The sequence below is a fragment of the Mobula hypostoma genome, chromosome 5 (assembly GCF_963921235.1).
Source record: "Mobula hypostoma chromosome 5, sMobHyp1.1, whole genome shotgun sequence".
In the NCBI taxonomy this organism is placed as follows: Eukaryota; Metazoa; Chordata; class Chondrichthyes; order Myliobatiformes; family Myliobatidae; genus Mobula; species Mobula hypostoma.
Genome location: NC_086101.1, coordinates 162,930,059 through 162,954,492, shown reverse-complemented (window position 1 = coordinate 162,954,492; position 24,434 = coordinate 162,930,059). Strand labels below are relative to the sequence as shown.

Here is a 24,434-nt window from a genome sequence, read left to right as displayed (position 1 = left end):
CCGCTTATTTCTCACCAACTATCAGTGACAAAAATCACAGTTTTCTGAACACAAACACACACAACCAACATGATTTAGAAACTGTTTGTTCTAAGCACTGTGGTGGCTGATTGCCACACAATGCACTTGACTGACTCTAGTTAGAAACTGTTTGACAAGTCTCCTGTTGCAGTTAAGCAGCACTGTGTTACAAATACATGAAGAGAATCTTGGCTATTCTCTCAAATAGTTATTGTTCAAGAATTGTCCAATTTAAGTAGGTAGTTGTTCTGAATAACTGCTGGCCTAGTTAACTGGAATCCACTGTATAGCAAGAGGTTGAACAAGCTAGGACTTTACTTCTTCAGTGTAGGAAACAGAGGTGATCTTATAAAGGTGGATGAAGTCATGAGGGGCATAGATGGGTGAATACACTCAGTGTTTTTCCCAGGTTAGGGAATCTAGAACTGGTGGGCATAGGTTTAACGTGAGAGGGGAAGGTTTAATAGGAATTTGAGTTGAAACTTTTTTTTACACAAAGTATGTGTAAAGAGCTGCCACAGGAAGAGGTTGAGGTAGGTATAATAACAGCTCTTAGAATACATTTGGATAGGTACATGAATTGGAAGGTTACGGACCAATTGCTGGAAAATAGGACTAGCGTCGATGGGCACCTTTTTTGGTATGGAGCAGGTGGGCCGAAAGCCGTGCTTCTTCTGTGCGGTACAACACCATGACTATGAATCTGATATTTCTCTCCAATACAAGTACAAGTCAACAAAACTGAAACTATTTAGAAAGATTTATTTATTTTACATCATTTGACAAAAAGTAGACAATCATTGTAAAAAAAAATGTTGTCAAGCATAATTCCAACAGTTTGGTTTTAAAAGGAACAGCTATAAATAGCTAACAGGATGAGGACACATCAATTTACGTACAAAAGGCACAAAAATCAGTGTGAACTGACAGGACACATACATATATCAATTACTAGAGCCAAATTATTACTTTGTTACCACACTACAGGTAGTACATATTGGCTTCAAATATATTTTTGGCCATTAAGGCAGTAGTGCATATTTATTATCTTGTAATGTATAAATCATATAATATTTTATCTTTTTACATTGAATATCTTAAATGGAATGTTTTCATAATTGAAATTGTACACTGCATTTAAAGCCAACTATTTAAATAAATGATTAAATTTAGTTATTCTTTAAACTAAATAAGCAATATGTACTATTTCTGCTTGAAGCTTTGGTCAGTGCCCCAGGACAGAAATCAAAGCCATATTACTCTATCATCTTTATTTCAAAATTTAACACAATTATAGGATTCCAGAAAATTAAGATCAATTGAAAATCAAGAATTAAGGATTATGGTGATTACAGTTTTAATATTTCCACTTCCAGCTTTCCTCTATTATACCAGTTTAAGCTAACTTTCCCTGTCCATTGAAAATTAATCTGTCAAATTAGAAAATAAGTATTCAAAATTATAACATTTGATCTGTTGATGAATTTGATCTTTATTATTGAAAATTCAAAAGATAATTCACAAAGTGAAAGCGTATGTTAAATGGGAGCATTCAGTAACCCCCAGTTTAAATACTTTTGAAAGTCACATGGAATTTGAGTTGCAAAGCATGTATTGAATTAATAACTGGTCAGACATCATGCTGCAGTGTGATTTGTTGGGGGGGGCAGATATTTAATAGGTATACAAGGCAGTGTCTTATTTGGTTGAAATAGTACTTACTGTAGTATAATATAAATTGCTTTCTTCCTATGTAACCATTATACTTAGCATCAACAAGCACCTGAGTTATTACATCAGATCGTTTTCCAGAGCTCGATTATTTATAATGAAGTCTTGTGTTTTAAAAACAAAGATAATCCAGAAATTAAATATCACTTACACTGGCTTTCAGAATTATGATACAGATATGAACATAATTATACAATTTAAAGGCATTATCAACAAAAAAAAGCACTGCTGGAATCAAATTCATCAAAAATAAAATCAGTGTAAAACATTCTCAGTGCTGTTACATTTTACATCCTATGGAGATTAAACCTGCATTAAAGATAGTTCTCTTCAATATGACGCAGGTACAAATAAGAATCACCTTAAAAGATTTTTTGACCTTGGACTGCACTGGAAGCAACCAAAGGTATTCATCAGAGAAGCTCAATTATGTAGTAACTTTTGTACTTGATCAAAATGTCAAAACATCTTGTAGGGTTTTTTTTCCAAATGTAGGTTCTTTTAAACCTTCTTCTTTCCCTTGATTAAGCAACAGTCCAAATTACAGGTAACGGCCAATTAGCTAATAAAATACAAAAGTGGCCTCATCGTTTAAATTCCTGACTTTCACTGCTCTAATAATAATCCTCTTCCTTTATTTCCTTTGCAGTATGTGAAGCTCAGAACGTGCGATCAGCAATTTGAGTGGCAGTGTATCTAATATCAAAATTGCACATAGCTCAAGAGTTTGGAAAATTGGCTGCTGTGGTGCAATCACCAAGGGATATAATAGATTCTCCAAAGGAAAATCAGCATTGCACCTCATTGTTAAAGCAAGTTTATGGCTTGAAGTATTTCAAACTGGGGTTACTCTGTTCATTACCTTTTAAAAATCCAATGAAGCACAAGTGCTAAATGAAAGAAAGTAACTCAACAGCAAACGATCCAAATGCAGGCATTTCCTCACATTTTTCTGCTTCAACTTTGTAAAATTAGAAATCTAGGTTCATGACTGCAAAATATACCAACTACTTATGCAGAGAGTACAATTGTAGAAAATAGTGATATGTGTTTCTTAAAAACAATTGCTGCCTTAAATACCTTTATGACCCTGCTATTGAGTGTGAAGACAATACTTTTCCCCCCAACTATGACAGGCTTAACATTTTAATACAAATTTGACTGTTAGACCTGCTACAGCATGAATGGTTTATTTCCCGTAGAATTTCTTATTCAGCAGGAAAACTAGCAGATTTACGTTGACTTTGGCCTTGTCAAACATTTTCATGACTGCCACGCCTTCATACTGCAACTCCAGCAGGTCCTGCAGAATTGGAAAACAAACTTGTAAACTCGCAAACACAAACAGTGCCAACAATAGGAATGTAATTGGCTAGATGCACACTATAGCTTCCTGGGAGGTATGTAGGGAATCTAACTGCAATGCATTTAGAATCTGAGAAGGTACGAGAGGGCAGAGGCATAGGCCTCTGTAAATAGGAGATTAAAACAATCTACATTTCAACTTGATCAAAATTGAGTGCCTCATCTCTTGCTCTTTCCCAATTCATGTGCAAAGACATCAAAGTCTGGAGTTCAGCCCTACTCCAATTAGAACCAGAGATAACTGTAAAAAAGACCTTTAAACACCATCAGCTGTTAGAAGGCCTTCAGAGCAGCCCAAGGACCAAGTTCCTATTGCTCAAGGTGCAATCATGGCTTGCATGCTAATCTTGCTGAGAGGAACGGCAGCAGAATCAGGAGACGACAATAATCTGCAGCTGGAGTTCTGCCAAAAGCAGTGACCAGGATCAGGAAGATTTTTCTGAATGCCATATAATCCCATATACTGGAAATTGTAAAGGAAGTCAAGGCAGATGGGAATGGCTATAATTTATACTATAGGTTACTGACGTCTTGGTTGAAAGGACGACTTAGTTAACAATTTATTGGGGGGAGGGGGGAGAGAAGAGAAATGCATGCCAAAAATCCAAAAAGAAACAGATTTCTGCCAAAGATAAAATCTGTCTAGCATCTGGAATTATTTAATGGACAGAAATAATAACTTTCAAAATTAAAATGGAAGAGATTCTCAGTTTTATTAGCAAGTTTAAGTAAGTGAAAATAAAAAGACAGTGTTATACAGTGGAGAGTCAATCTCCACTAATCAAAATTCCAACAAGCTTTTAAAATGCATTAAAACAGATTTATAGAGTGTTAGTATGCACACCACAAACCATATAATCATAAACACAAGAGATTCTGCAGATGCTGGAAATCAAGAGCAACACACACAAAATGCTGGAGAAACTCAGCAGGTCAGGCAGCGTCTGTGGAAGGTCGATGTTTAGGGCTGAGACTCGACTCAGGACTGGAAAGGAAGGGGGAAGATGCCGGAATAAAAAGGTGGGGGGAGGGGAAGGAGGATAGCTAGAAGGTGATAGGTGAAGGCTATTGGGTGGGAAAGGTAAAAGGGCTGGAGAAGAAGGAATGTGATAGGAGAGTAGAGTGACCATGGGAGAAAGGCACCAGGGGTGGGTGAGGAGAAGAGGTAAGAGGCCAGAATGGAGAACAGAAGAGGAGGAAAGGGGATAGGAAAAAATAGAAAAGGAAAAATCGATGTTCATGCAATCAGGTTGGAGGCTACCTAGACAGAATACGGGATGTTGCTCCTCCACGCTGAGAGGGCCCTCATTATGGTAGAAAAGGCAGCCAAGGAGCGACATATTGGAACTGTAATGGGGACAGCAATTAAAACGTTCAGCAACCAGGTAATTCTACTTTTGGCAAATAAAGTGGAGGTGCTAGACAAAGCAGTTCCCCAAATTACGTCATGTCTCAGCAACGTAGAGGAGGTCGGATGCAAAAAATAACTCTAACAGATTCACAGGCGAAGTGTTGTCTCACCTGGAAGGACTGTCTGGGACCCTGAATGGAGGGAAGGGAGGAGGTGAATGGGCAGATGTAGCACTTCTGTTGCTTGCAGGGTTAGGTGCCACGTGGGAGATTACTGGGGAGGGACAAATAGAAGGTGTGATCCCTGTGGAATGCAGAGATTGTGTGGGGTTGTGGAGGTAAAGATGTAAAACTGTATAATCAGCTGTATTTTACACGCTTGCAAGCAGATGGGCAGCAGCTAATACAGAAGTAGACCCACTTTTCCCAAAGGGAAATGCATACAAGCAAGATTTCTCAGAAACCTTTGAAGAGTTCTCCACTCATCTCTAATAACATTTCTTTTCTGTTCCCATCCCTAGCATAAATTCTTGAGCAGAGAAGCTGGAAGAATGATGCTTCAGGCAACACACATCAAAGTTGCTGGTGAACACAGCAGGCCAGGCAGCATCTCTAGGAAGAGGTACAGTCGACGTTTCGGGCCGAGAATGATGCTTCCCTTGGGTAAGTAGAGGGGATAATAATCCACAGGGGTGTGTGACTGTGATACAATTGAATTTCTGATACTGACACACCTCGTGGGACAAGAGGGAAAATGTAATTTTGTAGTTTGCAGGTCCAATAAGGATTTCAAAATTAAAGAGTGCTACTTTATACAGGCTGTGAATCCTTAGCTACAGCTCTGACATCTGAATAGGAGGCTGAACTCATACCCTTTGTGCCTTTGGGATTGCTAGTTACTTAAAAAGAATACAAAATCAATAATCCTGTCTCTTATTCAAACAGCTTAAATGTCAAAGAAGCCATGATAGATTGCCAAACAGAAGAAAAATCACGGTTTCTAGGAACAAAGCTGCTTAAAAAAATGTAAGCCTGTGTTTAAACAATGAAGATCGTGTCTGGCTGGAATTAAAACACGTTCTAATTTATTGGTATGGAATGTTTTTGAGCACATTGTTTTACAGCAGCATTCAAAATCTCCAGACACCTCCTTATCGCTATTTGTTTCTGAGATGATTTATGCATTTATTCCAGCAGAAAGTGGTGCAATGTTTAGCTATGCTTGAGCTTATTATCAGTGCTTTGATGTTTCACAAGTTGGAATCCATTCACACATGGTTTACCCATTTGAAAAATGTTTATATGTTATGAGATAGTAGCTCAACGATGCCTTTTAGGTCTGAGCTAGCAATTTTGTGATGTGCCCTCTGAAACCAAAAGTCCAAAATTAACTCCATTCTAATGTAATCATTGATTTAGTCAAATTATTCTGAAAACTTCCAGTCCATGAATTATATAACATAACTGGCATTAAACTTAACAGCTATATTCTGTACCTGAAAATGCAGTTGCACTTTCTCCATCTCCATTCCCATGAACTTGGCCTTGATTTCAAAATCACCTACTTCCTCACTCGGTGTGATATCAAAGTGGACATTCTTAAATCTAAGAAAAAAAAGAAAGAAATCGAGTAGCAAACAAGAATATTTCAAAACAAAGACACTGTGATATTTTAAACACTCTCAAATTCATTCACACTTTTTAAATAACATGTTAACTTTTTAAATAACATGTTAACTAAGGCAGAAGTTGATCATTTCTTGATCAGTCAGGGCATCAAAGGATATGGTGAGAAGACAGGTGTATGGGGTTGAGTGGGATCCAGGATCAGCCTTGATGGAATGATGGGCTGAATGGCCTAATTCTGCTCCTATGCCTTATGGTCTTGAAGGGAATTACTAAGGGAGCAATCCCTGTAGAAAGTGGAGAGTTGGAGAGAAGTAAAAATGTGTTTGGTGGTAGGATCCAGGTAAGATGGTCTAAGTTACAGAGAATGATGTGTTGATTGCGGAGGTTCATAGGGTGGTAGGTGAAGACAAGGGGAACCCCATCCCTGTTAGGCCAATGGGAAGATGGGGTGAGTGTGGAGGGTGAATACCCTTCAAACAGTACTGTTCAAAAGTTTTAGGCACATATATTTAGTTAATGTACCAAAGATTTTTTGCAGTATTTTAGTATTCTTATGTATTACACTGTATTGTTGCCACAAAAAAAAACAAATTTCATGACATATGTGAGTGATGATAAACCCCGATTCTAATATGGGTTTCTACTGACTGAGAATGGGAAAGGGGCAGGGAGAGGGGAATTATGGTTGGAAAAGGGGGAAGGGAGAGGGGAGGGAGCAGAAAGCACCAGAGACACATTTTGGAATGATCAATAAACCGTTTGGAATCAAATGACCTTGTCTGGTGTCTCAGCACATTCCTCCCCCACTCCAGTACTGCTTCTGCCACCTGTCCCACACCCCTTCCATGGCACTCCACCCGCACCATTCCCAACATTCCCAACATTCTCTGCTCCAGCCAGGTTTACCAACTTGCTCTCTGCTCCACATTGACAAGTACAGTACTGTGCAAAAGTCTTGCGCATCCTGGTGTATATGTGTAAGGCTTTTGCACAGTACTGTATATAGATATGTATGTTTACTACTTCAACAAAATGGAAACCAATATTAATCTTCTAGCAAAGGTAAACTGTACTGAGATGTGACAAGAGAAACACCCCTATCCACATATTTGGTTATTTAGTAATTTTAGAACATTGCTCACTAGTTATTGATTCTATTGAGTTGCTGAAAAATAAAAAAAGCTATCTAAAAACTAAGATTGCTATGGTATTCAGGCATTTCATTGCAGTTCAGTATTTATTATTTAAATCAGTAAGCAGACAATTATTACTCACTGGTTGGACTGAAGTCCTTCAATTTCCAGAATAACTCCTTTCTCATGCAAACGAGCCGCAGTGTAGTGCAAAGTTGACTGTTTCATTTTCTTGTTGCCCTTCTCTTCCCCTTTGCCATCTAATTTTATTGATCTTCTAGCATTCCTGTAATTCATTAAATGAATTCCCATTAAAGTAACAGAGCAATAAGCAATGACCTTGGAAATAGACTATGTGAATTTCCTAAATGCAAAACATTTCATTGAATTGAAACAAAACATATGCCTACTTTCTTGTTAGGTTGTCCAGGCATGTTTTAATATAGGTATTGTAATAATTATTCTGTTCTTCATAAAACTTGGCCTTTGAATTAAGTGCACTCAATGTCTGCTGTATTTTCACAAGTTCTGCCTTGCGACGCTGTCGGTACCTTCGCTGATTTCGAATGTCCTGAAAGAAAGTATTTAAAATTGCTGTAATAGGAATACACATTTGGAATGTATCACTTAATGCTCCAGAATATTTTCAGCAGGATGGGCCCATGATTAGGAGATATGGCATATTTTAAACAGTAATGCGTTGTAAGGCATTTCTGTATGATATTCAGAAACTTGAGGTCAGTATTGAGAGTTATCATATAGGGACTCAGAAGAGAAACTAGACAGCTAATCTGTAAGCAACAAGTTCGACAGAATTTTATCTTTACAGTAATCTAACGAGGTATTACAGATTCAGAATGGCAGAGAATACAGACAATTAGACATCAAGTCTAAACTGGTTCTTTGTAGACCATTGCAACAAATCCCACGTTTACCCCCACGCCCCGCAAATTATTTTCTCTTCAGTGCCAATCCAATTTCCTTTAGATTTCTCTGAATGAACTAATTTCTATACAGTGACTCTTGAAGCTGACAATCAAATCCTTCCAGCTTGCAAGGGATTTTCCTTACAGCTCCTCCAATTTTGCCCAACAATTTGATTCCAATCTCTTTGTGTCACTGCAAATCCGGCTTCTAAGAAATGGATTATGGTTAAGAGATGCAATCAATTGGACAAAAGAATCCCAATTTACAGTGCTGATAAAAAGCATCCACTCCACCCCCCCCCAGAACCTTTCATGTTTTATTGTTTTACAATATTGAATCACAGTGGATTTAATTTGGCTTTTTGACACCAATCAACAGAAAACGACTCTTTTGTGTCAAAGTGAAAACAAATTTCTACAAATTGGTCTAAATTTATTAGAATTGTAATGCCCTGGTAAGATTCTTACTGTTATACTGTAAGTAATTCATTTTAGTAGTTCTGCAAGAATAATCTGTTCTGTTTTTAGCATGTTTGGGATTGAGCTAAAGATAAGAGGCTATGTTGTTCAATTTAGGAATATTGTATCAGCCAGTCAGGATGGTGGAATTGGGAGAAGGTCCTAGAGAACGTGAGGAGGACAGGTTTTTGTGATGGACATTGGTGTGTGTCAAGGTCTTTTTGACGGGAGCTGGGAGAAGACAGGATGGAAGATGGCCGAGGATGCCATCCCTGTTGCACAAGGTGCCTGGCAGAGATGAATGGCTTCACGGAGGAAGGACTAATACTCATACGGGCAAGCCGATTTGTTTGAGGTGGATTTCGAGTGACATTCAGAAGGTGGTATATGCTTTCATGCAGACAGCGGGTCCAGCAGAAAGGTAAAGACAACTTCAAGATGAATTTTCAAAACTTCAATTTTGTGCATGTTTGGACTGGGTTAACTGTAGTGGACCCTTTTTATTTCTCTTTTCCTACTAACTGTTCAATAAAGCTGACATTTGTAAACATACTTTCTTTATAATTGTCAATGTATGATCTGTTATTTCTTGCCATTGGCTAATTGCATGTGGGCAATATGTGGGCATGTGGGCATGTGGGCACATCTGATCACTGCAATTTTTTCCCATTCTTATTTACAAAACTGCTCAAGCTCTGTCAGATTGCACAGGGGTCATGAGTGAACAGCCCTTTCCAAATCTAGCTTCACAAGGCTTCCAGAGCCTGCTGCAGTAAAGCATCCCCAGAGCATGATGCAGTTACCACCATGCTTCATGGCAGGGATGGTGTGCTTTTGGGCTTACACCAAACATTGCGTTTAGTCTGGTGGCCAAAATGCCCAGTTTTGGTTTCATTAGACCATAGAACCTTCTTCCAACTGACTTCAAAGTCTCCCACCTGCCTTCTGGGAAACTCTAGCCAAGATTTCATGAGAGTTTTTTTTCCCAACAGCGGCTTTCTCTTTGCCACTCTCCCATAAAGCTGCGACTGGTGAAGCACCCAGGCAACAGTTGTATGTGCAGTCTCTCGCATCTCAGCCAGTGAAGCTTGTAACTCCTTTAGGGTTGTCATTGGTCTCTTGGTGGCTTCCCTCACTAGTCCCCTTCTTGTATTGTCACTCAGTTTTTAAGGATAGCCTGTTCTAGGCAGATTTACAACTGTGCCATATACTTTCCATTTCTTGATGATCGACTTAACTGTACTAGAAGGGATATTCAGTGGCTTGGAAATGTTCTTGTATCCATCTCCTGACGTGTGCTTTTCAATAACCTTTCTTGCGGAGTTGCATTCTTTTGCCTTCATGGTACAGTTTGTGCCAGGATACAAACTCATAAGCAGCTGAACCTTCCAGATACAGGTGTATTTTTACTACAATCAGTTGAAACACCTTGACAGCACACAGGTCTCCAAACACAGATCTCTATTTAACTAATTACATGACTTCTAAAGTCACTTGGCAGCACCAGTGATAATTTGGTGTATCATATTAAAAGGGGTGAATACTTATGCAATCAATTATTTTGTGTTTTATATTTGTAATGAATTTAGATCACTTTGTAGAGATGTTTTCACTTTGACACAAAAGAGATTTTTTCTGTTAATCAATGCAAAAAAAAAAGCCAAATTAAATCCACTGTGATTCAATGTTGTAAAACAATAAAGCATGAAAACTTCCGAGGGGGGGGGGTGAATACTTTTTATATGCACTGTACAAAACAAAATGTGGCCCAGCTGAATAAAATTTGACACTGAGTTATACAATGAGAAATTAAAGGTGAACTTGTGCAAACATACAGGTTTTAAGGAGCAACATAAAGAAAGATATTTAGGGAGGAATTGGATGCTTGGTGTTAGATGCTCCAGAGACCAGAAAGAGAGTAGTACCAATATTCTGGAATACTGTAGATTATAGAAATAGTAGTGGATTGAGGAGGGTAAATAAAATATCAATCATTTTATCTTCATACCTTTGCAATATCATTTATTAGATTTTGGTATTTATTTGTTGATGAGACCAAGCCAGCCTCTTCCAGCGTCCGAAGGTTTCTCTGAATTTTCCTTTTTTTCTGTTCAATTGGGAGTTGAACATCCTCCATCTCAATCTGACTGTGTTTCATTTTATCAGGAACTTTGGCATCCAGCAGGGCACGTTTTTCTATCATTTTCAAATAGTTATCTTCCTAATGAGTTGGCAATAAATTATAGCAGTTAACTTACACCCAGGATAACAAAGTAATTATCAAATTCAATCACAACTATCACTGATAGCCAAAATCTCTAGTTCATCAAACATATTCAATGAATTAAAATCATATTGATGGAAGTACTTCATCTCTCCTTTATACAGCTGATAAGAAAATTACCCTAATTAAACAACATTCTTAAAAATTTCATCATCTGCTAAACTTAATCAATTATAAAACGATCAAGCCTGTGGTTGTCTCATTGTTCCATTCACTCAGCATAGAAATATATTCGATGACTGCATCATCAAGCACCTCTGCTCTATCCCCCAAAAGCGGAACTTTCCAGTGACAAACATTTTAATTCCAATTCTCGTTCTGACATATCAGTCCATGGCCTCCTTTTGTGCCATGGTGAGGCTACCCTCAGGGTGAAGGAGCAACACCTTTTATTCTGTCTGGGTAGCCTCCAACCTGATAGTATGAATATCGATTTCCCCTTCAAATAAAAAAAAAATCCTCCTCCCCTTCTATTCCTCACTTTGGCCTCTTATCCCTTATCACCTGCCTATCATCCTTCCCTTTCTCCTATCGGTCCACGCTCCTCTCCAATCAGATTCCCTCCTCTCCAGCCCTTTATTGTTTCTACCCACCTGGCTTCACCTATCACCTTCTAGTTGTCCTCCTTCCCCTTCCCCCCACCTTTTTTATTCTGACATCTTCCCTCTTCCTTTCCAGTGCTGAAGAAAGATGTCGGCCCAAAACTTTGACTGTTTATTAATTTTCATAGATGCTGTCTGACCTGCTGTGTTCCTCCAGCATTTTTGAGTGTGTTGCTGTAGAAATAATTTTTTTTGAAGCATTATCACAGTGCAAACATTCTAAACATTCAGCTTGATTATGTGCTCTAATTTGTAATTACCTTGAAACTAATGGCATTATGATCACTAGATGCAAAGTGTTCCCTTACATAAACTACTCCCTCCCGGAAAGCATATCTAGCAGAACACTCTCTCTAGTTGGGACTTCTCTGTACTGTCTTGAACACACTTGAGAAACTGTTTCCCATCCAGCCCTTTTACAGTATGGGTGCCTCAGTCGCTATGTGGAAGGTTAAAAGCATCTACTATCACAACCTTATGTCTCCTGCAACCATCTGATCCCTCTACAAATTCTCCTCTAAATCCTGCAGACTATTGGATTTGGATGGTCTATAATCTATTTACATGGTCATACCTTTCTTACTCCTCAGTTCTACCCATAATGCCTCATTGATGAGCTCTCCAGTCTGTCCTGTCTGAGCACTGCCGTGACATTTTCCCTGACGAGTAAGGCCACCCTCACCCTTTAATTCTTCCCTTTCTGTCCTGTCTAAAACAGAAACACGGTACACTGAGCTGCCAGTCCTGCCCCCTCCTGTTACCAAGTCTCTCCAACGTCATATTATCATGTGCTGATCCAAGCCTTAGTTCATCTGCCTTTCCCACAATGCACCTTGCATTGAGATACATACAGCTCCAAACATTACTCCCACCCTGCTGGTTCTTTCGATTCCTGACTTTGTATGTAGGCTCAACAACATCTTTCTCCACAACCATCTGTTCTGGAACTCTGATTCCCACCCCACTGCGACTCTGTTTTAACCCTCCCCCGACCAAACACACACCCCATGCAGCACCAGCAAACCTTCCCACTAGAATACAATATTAGTCCTCCTCCAGTCCAGGTGCAAACTGTCCCTTCTACAAAGGTAACAACTTCACTGGAAGAGAGCATAATGATCCAAAAGATCCAAAAAATCAGACGCCCTCCCTTCTGCATTAACTCCTTAGCCATGTGTTAAACTGCATGATCTTCCTATTTCTGGCCTCACTAGAACATAGCATGGGTAGCAATCCTGAGATCATAACCCTGGAGGTTCTGTCCTTTGACTTAGCATCTAACCCCCTGTGCTCACCTTGCAGGACTTCATCACCCATCCTACCCACCTCATTGGTGCTCACCCTCCCACTTAAGAATGCTGTGGACTCAATCCAAGATGTCCCAGACCCTGGCACAAACAATCCAGGAATCTCGTTCTTGCCCACAGAACTCTTCCTGTTTCCCTAACTTACAAATCCCCCATCACAACAGTTTGCCTCTTGTCCCCATTTCCCTTCTGAGCCAGAGCCAGAATCAGTGCAGGAAACCTGATCACTGTGGCTTTTCTCTGCTAGGTCAATTCTCTTTCTCCCCCCACAGTATCCAAAGCGGTATGCCTGTTGAGGGGAATGCGCAATCTGGCCCTTCAGTTATGGCCACCCAGGACTTAGAAACCCCTACAAGGGCCTCTGGCAATCTCCTCTGTTGCTTCCCATAGCAGTCTGGGATATATCTAATCTTTTCCTTTCACACACAGAGTCAGAGAAACACAGCACAGAACAAGATGCCATCTAAGCTTGGTCTATTTGCTGAAATTTGGCCCCTGTCCCTCTGAACCTTTCTTATTCAAGTGCCTTTTAAATGTTTTTATTGTACCTGCCTCAACCATTCTCTCCAGAAGCTCATTTCATACAGTACATGCTCCATGCGAAGAAACTGCCCTTCAGGCCCCATGAAAGTCTTTCCTCTCTAGTTAACTCTATGCCTCCAAGTCCGACAACCTTCCTCTCACAGAGTAAAAGACTATAAACTTTACAGTATTTTTTGCTTATCTTGTACTCTATTCTGTAAGAGTAGCAGTCAGAATTACAATTTTCTTCCTGATCAATCCCTTACGGAAGTCTTAAATGCTTCCCTTACTGCTCTGTTTGGCAATATTATAAGCCTGTTTGTTTTATCCAAATCTATCTAACTTTTTAAGCTAGAGTTAAAAAGTTACTGGAGTTGCTGGGCTTTTAGTATGAAGATCCCCACACTATCTTAGCGAATTCTAGCCTCACATTTCCTTGACAGTTTCCATTGTTTACATTTAACAACTTAATTTCATATTAAATTAAACCTTCCAATTGATCCATAAAATCCTATCACTATTGATATTCTTCCTGAAAGGCCTGTGACTACCAGCCAATAGATTTAAGTTGCTATGGGAACCATTCAATTTCTGTCACCTTCCTTGCACTGCATTTTATTTCCTGTTATTTGCAGCTTTCATCGATGTTCATGTCAGATATGAATTGAGCACGAATGGGAAGAAGCCTCAAAGAGAACACCATATGGCCAGTGGAGCTAAAGCGAATCCAGTTATGAATAATTCACTATCACGTTACCTCAGGCTGCAGTAAAATATTATCAACTGCAAACAAAATACAACTACAATGAATAAACATAAAAATAGTTCGTTTACTTTTGGAAACCTTGAGAATGATATAATTACATTACCTTCCACCTCCCCTCCCATATCCAACCCAGATGTACAAATAAATGCAACAGTTCAATGTGGAGGCGTTAACTCAAGTTAGAAAATACAACAGTTTTCAAAACTACTAGTTTAAAACTATTTGTTTAAAAAATAAGTTACTTTGGCAACACATTTGTCCTGATGTGTGGTTTCAATCCAAAACATCAATAATTCTTGACTATACCTCGTTCTACCCTGTCACTTGTAAAAATGCCGTTCCCTTTCTTCAGTTCCTCCTTTTCCACATCTTTCTCAAGACAAGGCTTTTCATTCCAGAACAAATGGGATATCCTCCTTCAAAGAAAGGGGCTTCCCTTCCTCCACCATCAACACTGCCCTCACCCACATCTCTTCAACTTTGCGTACATCTGCCCTCACCCCATCTTCCCACTGCCTCTCCAGGGATGAGTTTCCTCTTGCCTTCACCTACCACCCCAAAAGCCTCTGCATCCAGCACATAATTCTCCGTAACTTCCACCATCTCCAATAGGATCCCACCACCAAGCGTATCTTTTCTCCCTTCCCCCCCACTTTCTGCAGGGACTCCCTTGTCCACTCATCCCTCCCCTCTGATCTCCCTCCTGGTACTTATTCTTGCAAGCATAATAAGTTCTACAACTGCCCCCACACTTCCTCCTTCACTACCATTCAGGACCCCAAACAGTCCTTCCAGGTGAGGTGACACTTCACCTGCTAGTCTGCTGGGGTCATCCTACTATATTTAGTGTATATCAATGAGACAGGGCGTAGATTGGAAGACCACTTCATTGTGCACCTTCCGCTACAAAAAACAGTATTTCCCAATGGCCACCCATTTCAATTCTACTTCCCATTCCAATTCAAACATTTCAGTCCATTGCTTCCTCTACGTTCACTGCCACAATGAGGCCACACTCAAGTTGGAGGAGCAACACCTTATATTCCGTCTGGGTAGCCTCCAACCCAATGCATGAACATTGATTTCTCGGACTTCCAGTAATTTCCCCACTCTCCTCTCCTTCACCAATCCCCATTCTTGTTTCCCTTTCACACCTTCTTTTCTTACCTGCCCATCATATCCCTCTGGTGCTCCTCCCATTTCCATTTCTTCCATGGTCTTCGACACTCTCCTATCAGATTATCCTTTTATCTCTTCCACCAATCAACCTCAGATTTTTACTTCATCCCCTCCCCTTCTCCTGGTTTCACCTATGTCTTGCCATGTTCCTCCCCTTCCCCCACCTTCTTACATAGAAACGTAGAAAACCTACTGCACAATACAGGCCCTTCGGCCCACAAAGTTGTGCCGAACATGTCCCTACCTTAGAAATTACCTAGGGTTACCCATAGCCCTCTATCTTATGAAGCTCCATGTACCTGTCCAAAAGTCTCTTAAAAGACCCTATCGTATCCGCTTCCATCACGGTTGCCGGCAGCCCATTCCACGCACTCACCACTCTCTGAGTAAAAAACTTACCCCTGACATCTCCTCTGTACCTACACCCCAGCACCTTAAACCTGTGCCCTCTTATGGCAACCATCTCAGCCCTGGGAAAAAGCTCCTGACTATCCACATGATTAATGCCTCGCATCATCTTATACACCTCTATCAGGTCACCTCTCATCCTCCGTCGCTCCAAGGAGAAAAGGCCGAGTACACTCAACCTGTCTTCATAAGGCATGTTCCCCAATCCAGGCAACATCCTTGTAAATCTCCTCTGCTCATGTTTCCACATCCTTCCTGTAGTGAGGTGACCAGAACTGAGCACAGTACTCCAAGCGAGGTCTGACCGGGGTACTATACAGCTGCAATACTACTGCTCGGCTCCTAAATTCAATGCCACGATTGATGAGGGCCAATACACCGTATGCCTTCTTAACCAGAGTCAACCTGCACAGTAGCTTTGAGCGTCCTATGGACTCAGACCCCAAGATCCCTCTGATCCTCCACACTGCCAAGGGTCTTACTATTGATACTATATTCTGCCATCATATTTGACCTACCAACATGAACCACTTCACACTTCTGGGTTGAACTTATTCTGAATTCTTCCCCCACCTTCTTATTCTGACTTCTCCCCCCTTCCTTTTCAGTCCTGATGAAGGGTCTCGGCCTGAAACGTCCATCCATAGATGCTGCCTGACCTCCAGCACTGTGTGTATTGCTCTACATTTCCAACATCTGCAGTACCTCTTCTGTCAACAATTCTTTTCTTCCCACTGGTTGCTGCTTGACCTCATGAGGTCTCCAGCAGACTGGTTGCTGCAAACAAGTTGTTTTCACTTAGTGCAAACTTTGTTTCTAGCCCATGAATCAGACACAAGGCGGCCTGAATTTGGCTATGGTAGAACCTCAGGCATGTTGTCAGCACAGGAATGGTTGTCCTCTATTTTTACCCACGTCACTACACAAGATCTTGATAAAGTCTGCCTTTCAAACTTTCTGAGGCCAAAAATACTCTTGTTAGCTGATGACATGCAAATACAGGGAAAAGCCAGTAGCTGATTTCCAAATATGGATGGCAGGACTATTTTTAAGCTTGGTGGTTTAATGATGATTAGGGCATTCTAGGATCCGGAGAACTAGGCAGCCAGTGCGAGCTAGAATAGGAATGAATCATAGAAACAGCACATGACAGCTTCCTGTCTTTTTTTTCCCCATGACTGAGGTGTCAAGTGCTCCTGCCAGAATGATTCCCTCGTGTGGGCCAAAGCATCACCTGCAACCATACAACCAGCCTCCTGAACCACAGCTGTAGCTGGTGGAGGCACCAACTGCCTGAACTCTGGTCCTGCACTGCACCTGAACAATTACTTCAAAGACCATAGGGTATAGGAGCAGAATTAGGCCATTTGGTCCATCAAGTCTGCTCCATTCATTGCCAGAGGCAGTTGTGGAGGCCAAGTCAGTGGGTATATTTAAAGCAGAGGTTGATGGGTTCTGGATTAGTCAGGAAGCCATGGCTGATTATTATCCCCCTCAATCACATTCTCTTGCCTTTCTCCATAACCTTTGGCTTCCTGACTAATCCAGAACCCATCAACCTCTGCTTTAAATATACCCGCTGACTTGGCCTTCACAACCGCCTCTGGCAATGAATTCTACTGATCCAGTTTTCTCCGGCTAAAGAAATTCCTTCTCATCTCTGCTCTAAAGGGACACTCCTCTGGTCCAAGACCCACCCACTGGAGGAAACATCCTTTCCACATCCACTCCATCTAGGCCTTTCAGTATTCAGTAGGTTTCAATGAGATCCCCATTCATTCTTCTAAGCTCCAGTGAGTACAGGCTTAGAGCCATCAAATGCTCCTCATACATTAATCCTTCCATTCCTAAAATCATTCTTGTGAATCTTGTCAATACCAGAACATCTTTTCCTCGATAAGGCGCCCAAAACTGCTCACAATACTCCCAAATGCAGTCTGACCAGTGCCTTACAAAGCCTCAACATTACATTCCTGCTTTTGTATTCCAGTTCACTTAAAATGAATGCTAACATTGCATTTGCCGTCCTTACCACCAACTCAACCCACAAATTAACCTGCAGGGAATCCTGCATGAGGATGCCCAAGTCCCTTTGCACCTCTAATTTTTGAATTTTCTCCATGTTTAGAAAATAGTCTATGCTTTATTCCTTCTACTGAAGTGCATAACCATGCACTACACTCCATCTGCCACATCTTCGCTCATTCTCTTAATCTGCCTAAGTTCTTCTGCATACTCTCTGCTCCCTCAACACTACATGCCCTTCCACCTATTTTTATATCGTCCTCAAACTTGGTCACAAAGCCATCAATTCTGTCATCCAAATCATTAACATATAATGTGAATAGAAGTGGCCCCCAAAACTAACCCCTGCAAAAAACCATTAGCTACCAGCAGCCAACCATAAAAGGCCCCCTATATTCCCACTCTTTGCCTTCTGCTGATCAGTCAATCTTCTATCCATGCTTGTACCTTTCTTGTAATAACATGGGTTCTTATCTTGTTAAGCAGCCTCATGTGCAGTACCTTGTCAAAGGCCTCTGAAAATCCAAGTAAACAACATCTACTGACATGTATGTCAATCCTGCCTGTTATTTCTTCCAAAGAATTCCAACCGGTTTGTCAGGCAAGATTTTCACTTCAGGAAGCCATGCTGACTTTGGCCTATTTTATCATGTGCCTTTAAGCACCCTGAAATTTCATCCTTAATAATGGACTCCAACATCTTCCTAACCACTGAAGTCTCTTAATAATTACATTTTTCTGCCTCCCTCCTTTAAAGAGTGGAGTGACATTGCAATTTTCTAATCCTCTGGAAACATTTCAGAAAGTAGTGATTCCTCAAAGATCACTACTAATGCCTCCACAATCTCTTCAGCTAACCCTTTCAAAACTATGGGGTGACTTATCTACCTTCAGGCTTTTCAGCTGCCCAAGCAACTTCTCCTTAGTAATAACAACTACAATCACTCCTGCCCCCAAAAACTTCTGGCATGCTGCTAGTGTCTTCCACAGTGAGGACTGATGCAAAATGCTTATCAAGTTCATACGCCGTTTGTTTATCCTCTATTACTATCTCTCTAGCGTAATTTTCCAGCAGTGCAATATCCACTCTCGCCTCTCTTTTATTCTTTATATATTTGATTTTTTAAAAATCCTTTTTTTTATATTATTGGCTAGATTACCCTTCTATTTCATCTTTTCTCTCCTTATGGTTTACTTTAATTGTGCATGGTTGTTTTTTTTTTAAAGCTTTCCTGTCTTCCTACTTACCTAAGTTTTTGCTATATTTTATGCTCTCTCTTTTGCTTTTATGCTGTCTTTGACTCCCCTTGTCAGCCATGGTTGCATCATCCTGCTATTTGAATACTACTTTTTTTGGAAGGTATCTATCCCCCGCCTTCTGAAATGCTCTCAGAAATTCCAGACATTGAGCTCTGCCATCATCCCTGCTGGTGTTTGTGTCCAATCATCTTTGGTCAGCTCCTCTCTCACACGTCTAAATCCCTTTACTCCACTGTAATACTGATACATCTGATTAGCTTCTCCCTCTCAAATTGCAGGGTGAATTCTATCATATTATAATTACTGTTTCATAATGGTTCCTTTACCTTAAGCTCCCTAATCAAATCTAGTACATTACACAACACCCAATCCAGAATTTCCTTTTCCCTAGTGGGCTTAATCACAAGCTGCTCTAAAAAGCCATTGTGTAGACACTCTACAAATTCCCTCTCTAGCGTTCTAGTGCCAACCTGATTTCCCCAATCTACCTGCATAATGAAATCCCCATGACTATTGTAACATTGCTCTTTTTACATGCCTTTTCTATCTCCCTTGTAATTTGTACCCCACATCCGGGCTATTGTTTGGGGCTGGTATAAAACTTCCATCAGGGTCTTTTTACCCTTGTAGTTTCTTAACTCTCCTCACAAGGATTATACATTTTCTTATCCCATGTCACCTCTAAGGATTTGATTTTATTGTTTACTAACAGAGCCACATCACCTCCTCTGCCTACCTGCCTGACCTTTCAATAAAATGTGTATCCCTGGATGTTAAACTCCCAACTATGACCTTCTTTCAGTCAGGAGTCATGATGCCCACAACGTCCCAATCTCTAACTATACTACAAGATCATCTGTCTTATTCTGTATATTGCGTTCATTCAAACACAATACCTTCAGTCCTGTTTTCGTCACCCCTTTTGATTTTGCGCCCATGTTACACTTCAACTCATCCCACTGACTGCAATTTTGCAGTATCATCTGTTTGTCCTTCCTCACAGCCAAACTATACACTGCATCTACTTGTATACCAACTGCCCCATCCTCAGCCCTATCACTCCGGTTCCCATCCCTCTACCAAATTACTTTAAACACTCCCCCAACAGTTGTAGAAAACTTGCCCGCAAGGATATTGATGCCCTTTGAATTCAGGTGCGACCCATCCTTTTATGTACAGGTCATAATCTTCTTCCCCCCAACCCCCTCTCCCCCCAGAAGAGTTCCCAATGATTCAGAAATCTGAACCTAGTCCCCTGGCATCAATTCCTCCGCCAGGCATTTATCTTTCAAATTGTTCCATTCTTACCCTCACTGGTGTGTAGAACAGGCAGCAATCCAGAGATTACTACCCTTGAACATCCTGCTTTTCAGCTTTCTACCCAACTCCCTATTCAGGACCTTATCCCGTTTCCTACCCATGTCATTGGTACTAATATGTACCATGACTTCCAGTTGTTCACCGTCCCCCTTTAGAATGCTATGGACCCAATCCAAGACATCCCTGACCCTGGCCCCTGGGAGGCAACATACCATCCAGATATTTCTTGTCCACAGAATCTTCTGTCTGGACCTCTAACTATGGAATTCCCCATCACTACTGCACTTCTCTTCTTTTCCTCCGCTTCTGAGCCACAGAGCCAGACTCTGTGTGAAGGAACCGGTCACAGCGCTAAACTGAACTGAACTAAACTAAACCAAACCTACATAGACTCTTTCAATGACTTTGTGGTTTGATGTTTTATTTTGTATTTTTTGTTCATTTTTGCCGTTTGTGTGATTTGTTCTTTTTTTGTGTGTGTTGGGTATTTGATATTTTCTTTGAACAGGTTCCATGGTGTTTCGTGGCTGTCTGTGGGAAGACAAATCTCAGGGTTCTCTACTGCATACATACTTAAAATCTTTGAACTTTGTGGCTTCTCCCTGGTATGTTGCCCCCCCAACAGTATCCAAAGTTATATACTTATTATTGAGGGGAATGACCACAGGGATACTCTGCAAAGGCTGCCTTTTCCTTTTCGCTCTCAGTAACCCAACTACCTCCCTCCTACAAACTAGGGATGCAACCTCCCTGTAGCTCCCGTCTATCACCTCCTTATTCTCCCATAGCAACCAAAATTCACACAGCTGCAGCTCCAGTTCCTTAACACCATCTCCAAGGAGCTACAGCTCGATGCACTTTGTGTAGATGTAGTTATCAGGGAGACTGGAGGTCTCCCAGAGTTCCCACATCTCACACAAAGAACATACCACTAATCCTGGATCCATTCTCAATGCATTAACTATGCACCAAGAAACAAAGAGAGAGAAAGAAAAAGCTTACTAGAAACTTATTTAGGGATTCTCACTGTAACCTGTTAAGCCGAAGCTTCCCACTCTAACACAGGCTCACACACCTCTCCACTGACACCTTGCTTCTTTTAATTGACCCTTGCAAAGTTACTAATAACTCAAACAACCTCAATCCAACCAAGTCCTGACAGGCCTTTTTTTTTAAATGGCACAAGGAACTGACTCCAATTATCTCTGTGACCTCCTGCTCGAGAGAGACTCCACAAAACTCCACACTCAGATCTGCACTTGCAAAACCAGGTTGATTCACAGAAAATAAACCTTAACAATGGAACAAGGAAGGCTTAACATCAACACTGTCTCAATGGGACTAAAGGCTTGCTTCCATGCTAGATGACACCATGGATTATTCATCAGTAGAATTATCGTTCAAAATATTCAAGTATAATTACCTGCTGTGAGGAGGCTGGTGTCTCTAGTATTTCAGTTAACGTTTCTCCAGGTTGGGCTCTGATAACATCCACAATCAACCATTTGGTCCTGTCAGAACAAATATAATTGTTAGCACTGATTAAAATAGGTCAGATTTAACAAGAAATATTCTGCTCTAAAATGCTTGGAGTCATATTTTTGAAACATTTTACTCTTTCATTCCTGTTTTACAAATCATTTGCGTTGGCTCTATTACACCTTCACCTGCCTAGTGTACATACAAGCCCCAGGTAGCAAACAGATGACGATATAACGATTTTGTCCATACACAAAGAATATCACTATGTATGGCAACCACACCAAAAACATCAAAAACTTATAAGACCGACAAAAAAAATTACTAAAAGGGAGGCGGAACTAGTTCTGATGTTTGTAGAAATGAATGTATGCAAATACATAGAACTTTTGAATTTAATAATATGTCTATATTAGGGGTGTCTAAGTTAGGTATTTGTAATCCAAAGATGGCCCGTATAGATGAATTGCAAAGAGGACAGAAATCCAACAGATTTCATTTCATCTTTAATTAAATAAATAATTTAAGAAAATAAATTATTTAGTAAAGTTATTAGCAAATGGAAGCAAATAGAAACAATAACACCTTCCCTGGAAAGGAAGCAACCGTTCACGCGTACCATGGATGGACTCAGCATAAATACAAATCCCCACCCCATGAAAGTCAACCTAGTTCTCCACAGCATCCTACTTTTCCCCATCACCTCTCCAGAGATCACCCTGCCACACAACTTTCTGATGACTGTATTGATGCCTTTCAGCCTTCAATAACTTGATCCATGATTTTTCCTGACATTAAATGTTGACAGGAGCAGAGATACTGTGGCTTATCAAGTTATTCCTTTCCACCCCACCTCAATGACTCACTCATATCTACCGTAACAAAGTGCTTCGAGAGGTTGGTGATGGCTAGAATGACATCACCACTGTTGGTAAAACATCAGATGTTGATGAGAGCCATACAGGAGTTAGACTGGCTGAGTGGTGTTGCAACAACCACCTCACACTCAAATGTCACCTAAGGGCAAGTAGTCGATTGTGGACTTCAGGAAGGAAAAGTCATGAGCGCGTGTGCGCGCACACAACACACACACACACACACAACACACAACACACACTCACACACTCACACTCATTGAGGGGTCAGTGATTGATAGGTTGAGCAGCTTTACATTCCTGGGAATCAACTCCTCAGAGGATCTGTCTTGGCTTCAACGCATTGATGCAATCACAAAGGCGGCACACCAATCACAATTGTTAGGAGATTGAAGAGATTTGGCATGTAAAGGACTCTTGGAAATTTATATAGCTGTGAGTTGGAGAGCATTCTGATTGGTTGCATCGCTGACTGGTGTGGAGCCTGTAAAGCATGGGATCACAGGAAACTGCAGAGGTTTGTAGACACAACCAGCTTCATCATGGGCACGACCCTCCCCACCATCAAGGTCATCTTCCAGAAGGAGTACTTCGAAGTGGAAGCAGCATCAATCATTAAGATTCTCATCACCTGGGACATATCCTCTTCTCATTATCGCTTTCAGGGAGGAGGTAGGTGTAGAGGAGGCTGAAGACCCACACTCAATAATTCAGAAACAGCTTCTTCCTCTCCAACATCAGATTTCTAGATGGTCCATGAAAACCACATCATCCCAAAAGCATACAGGTTACTAAGGGTTAAGGGTTAGTAAGTTGTAGGCCAAAAGCATGACAAAACCTGCAGGCTGCTCCCAAAACATCCTCAGACTACGTTGATTGTTGGCGCAATTGACGCATTTCACTGTACATGCTTTACAACTTTAAAAGTCTCATCATTATTGCTTTTTAATGCACTCATTTTAAAATTTATAGTCATTATTTCTCCTTGCATTGTACTGCTGCCACAAAATAACAAATTTCACATCACATAAGGGTGATAATAAATCAGATTCTTACCTATTCCTAAATATTGGGGATCCTGTTTCTAAAAGTTACAGGTAGAATTCATATTTTTAAAACAAAAAATCTTTTTAAAGAATGCCCCAGGTAAATGATACAGAGTTTTATAATCTCAAATGCTGCTTCTCAAACATTTTAAAATAAAAATCTACAAAATGCTGCCTTTTTCTTTGAATGGTTTGAGCCTCCCCTGTTTAAATATCATCCCTACTTTCTGGAAACGCTGCAGTAAAACAGAGCCTTTATGTCCCAGTGAACTTAGCCCTAGAAGTACTGAGAAAAAGAAAGCAGCCAAAAGCTGAAAATGGTAAGCAACACTTGTACGTTTCCAGAATATAACTACTAACTCTATATAAATGCTTGATTTGATTTGCTTCATCTATTTTTGACATAAATAAGACTCAGGAGTAGCTATTAAAACGCACAGGATCAATGAAACTAAAATTCATTTACACTTTCAAACATAAAACTCGTCAGATTCTGCAAACCTAAAACAGAATAAATTAATGGCAAACCCATAGGTGAATAGAAAAGCAAAGGAGAACAGTTTTGTACACATCCCTGGCCAATTTTGATGAAGGCACAACATGAAACACTGATTTACTTGTTCTCACCATGGAAGGTAATGGAGTATTTCTGCTATTTTATGTCGCAATTTATCATAAATATTTAGCTGAATTGCCATTAGATTGAAGGCATCAATTACATTTTCCCTTCTCTTGGTATCAGTAAAA

General features: G+C 40.4%; 1 protein-coding gene across 2 annotated transcripts in view; it reads right to left on the bottom strand.

The window, feature by feature from the left end:
- Positions 1-773: 773 nt before the first annotated feature.
- The window catches only part of iqgap2 (IQ motif containing GTPase activating protein 2), a 289,641-nt gene continuing 265,980 nt past the window's right edge, over positions 774-24,434 (bottom strand). For both annotated transcript variants that reach the window (XM_063049287.1, XM_063049288.1), the window contains exons 33-38: positions 21,711-21,798; positions 10,623-10,835; positions 7,640-7,800; positions 7,372-7,515; positions 5,964-6,072; positions 774-3,055 (exon numbers count right to left, since the gene is read on the bottom strand). In XM_063049287.1, coding sequence (XP_062905357.1) covers positions 2,942-3,055; positions 5,964-6,072; positions 7,372-7,515; positions 7,640-7,800; positions 10,623-10,835; positions 21,711-21,798 — 829 coding nt within the window. In that variant the 3' untranslated portion in view covers positions 774-2,941. The remainder of the gene's footprint in view (positions 3,056-5,963; positions 6,073-7,371; positions 7,516-7,639; positions 7,801-10,622; positions 10,836-21,710; positions 21,799-24,434) is intronic.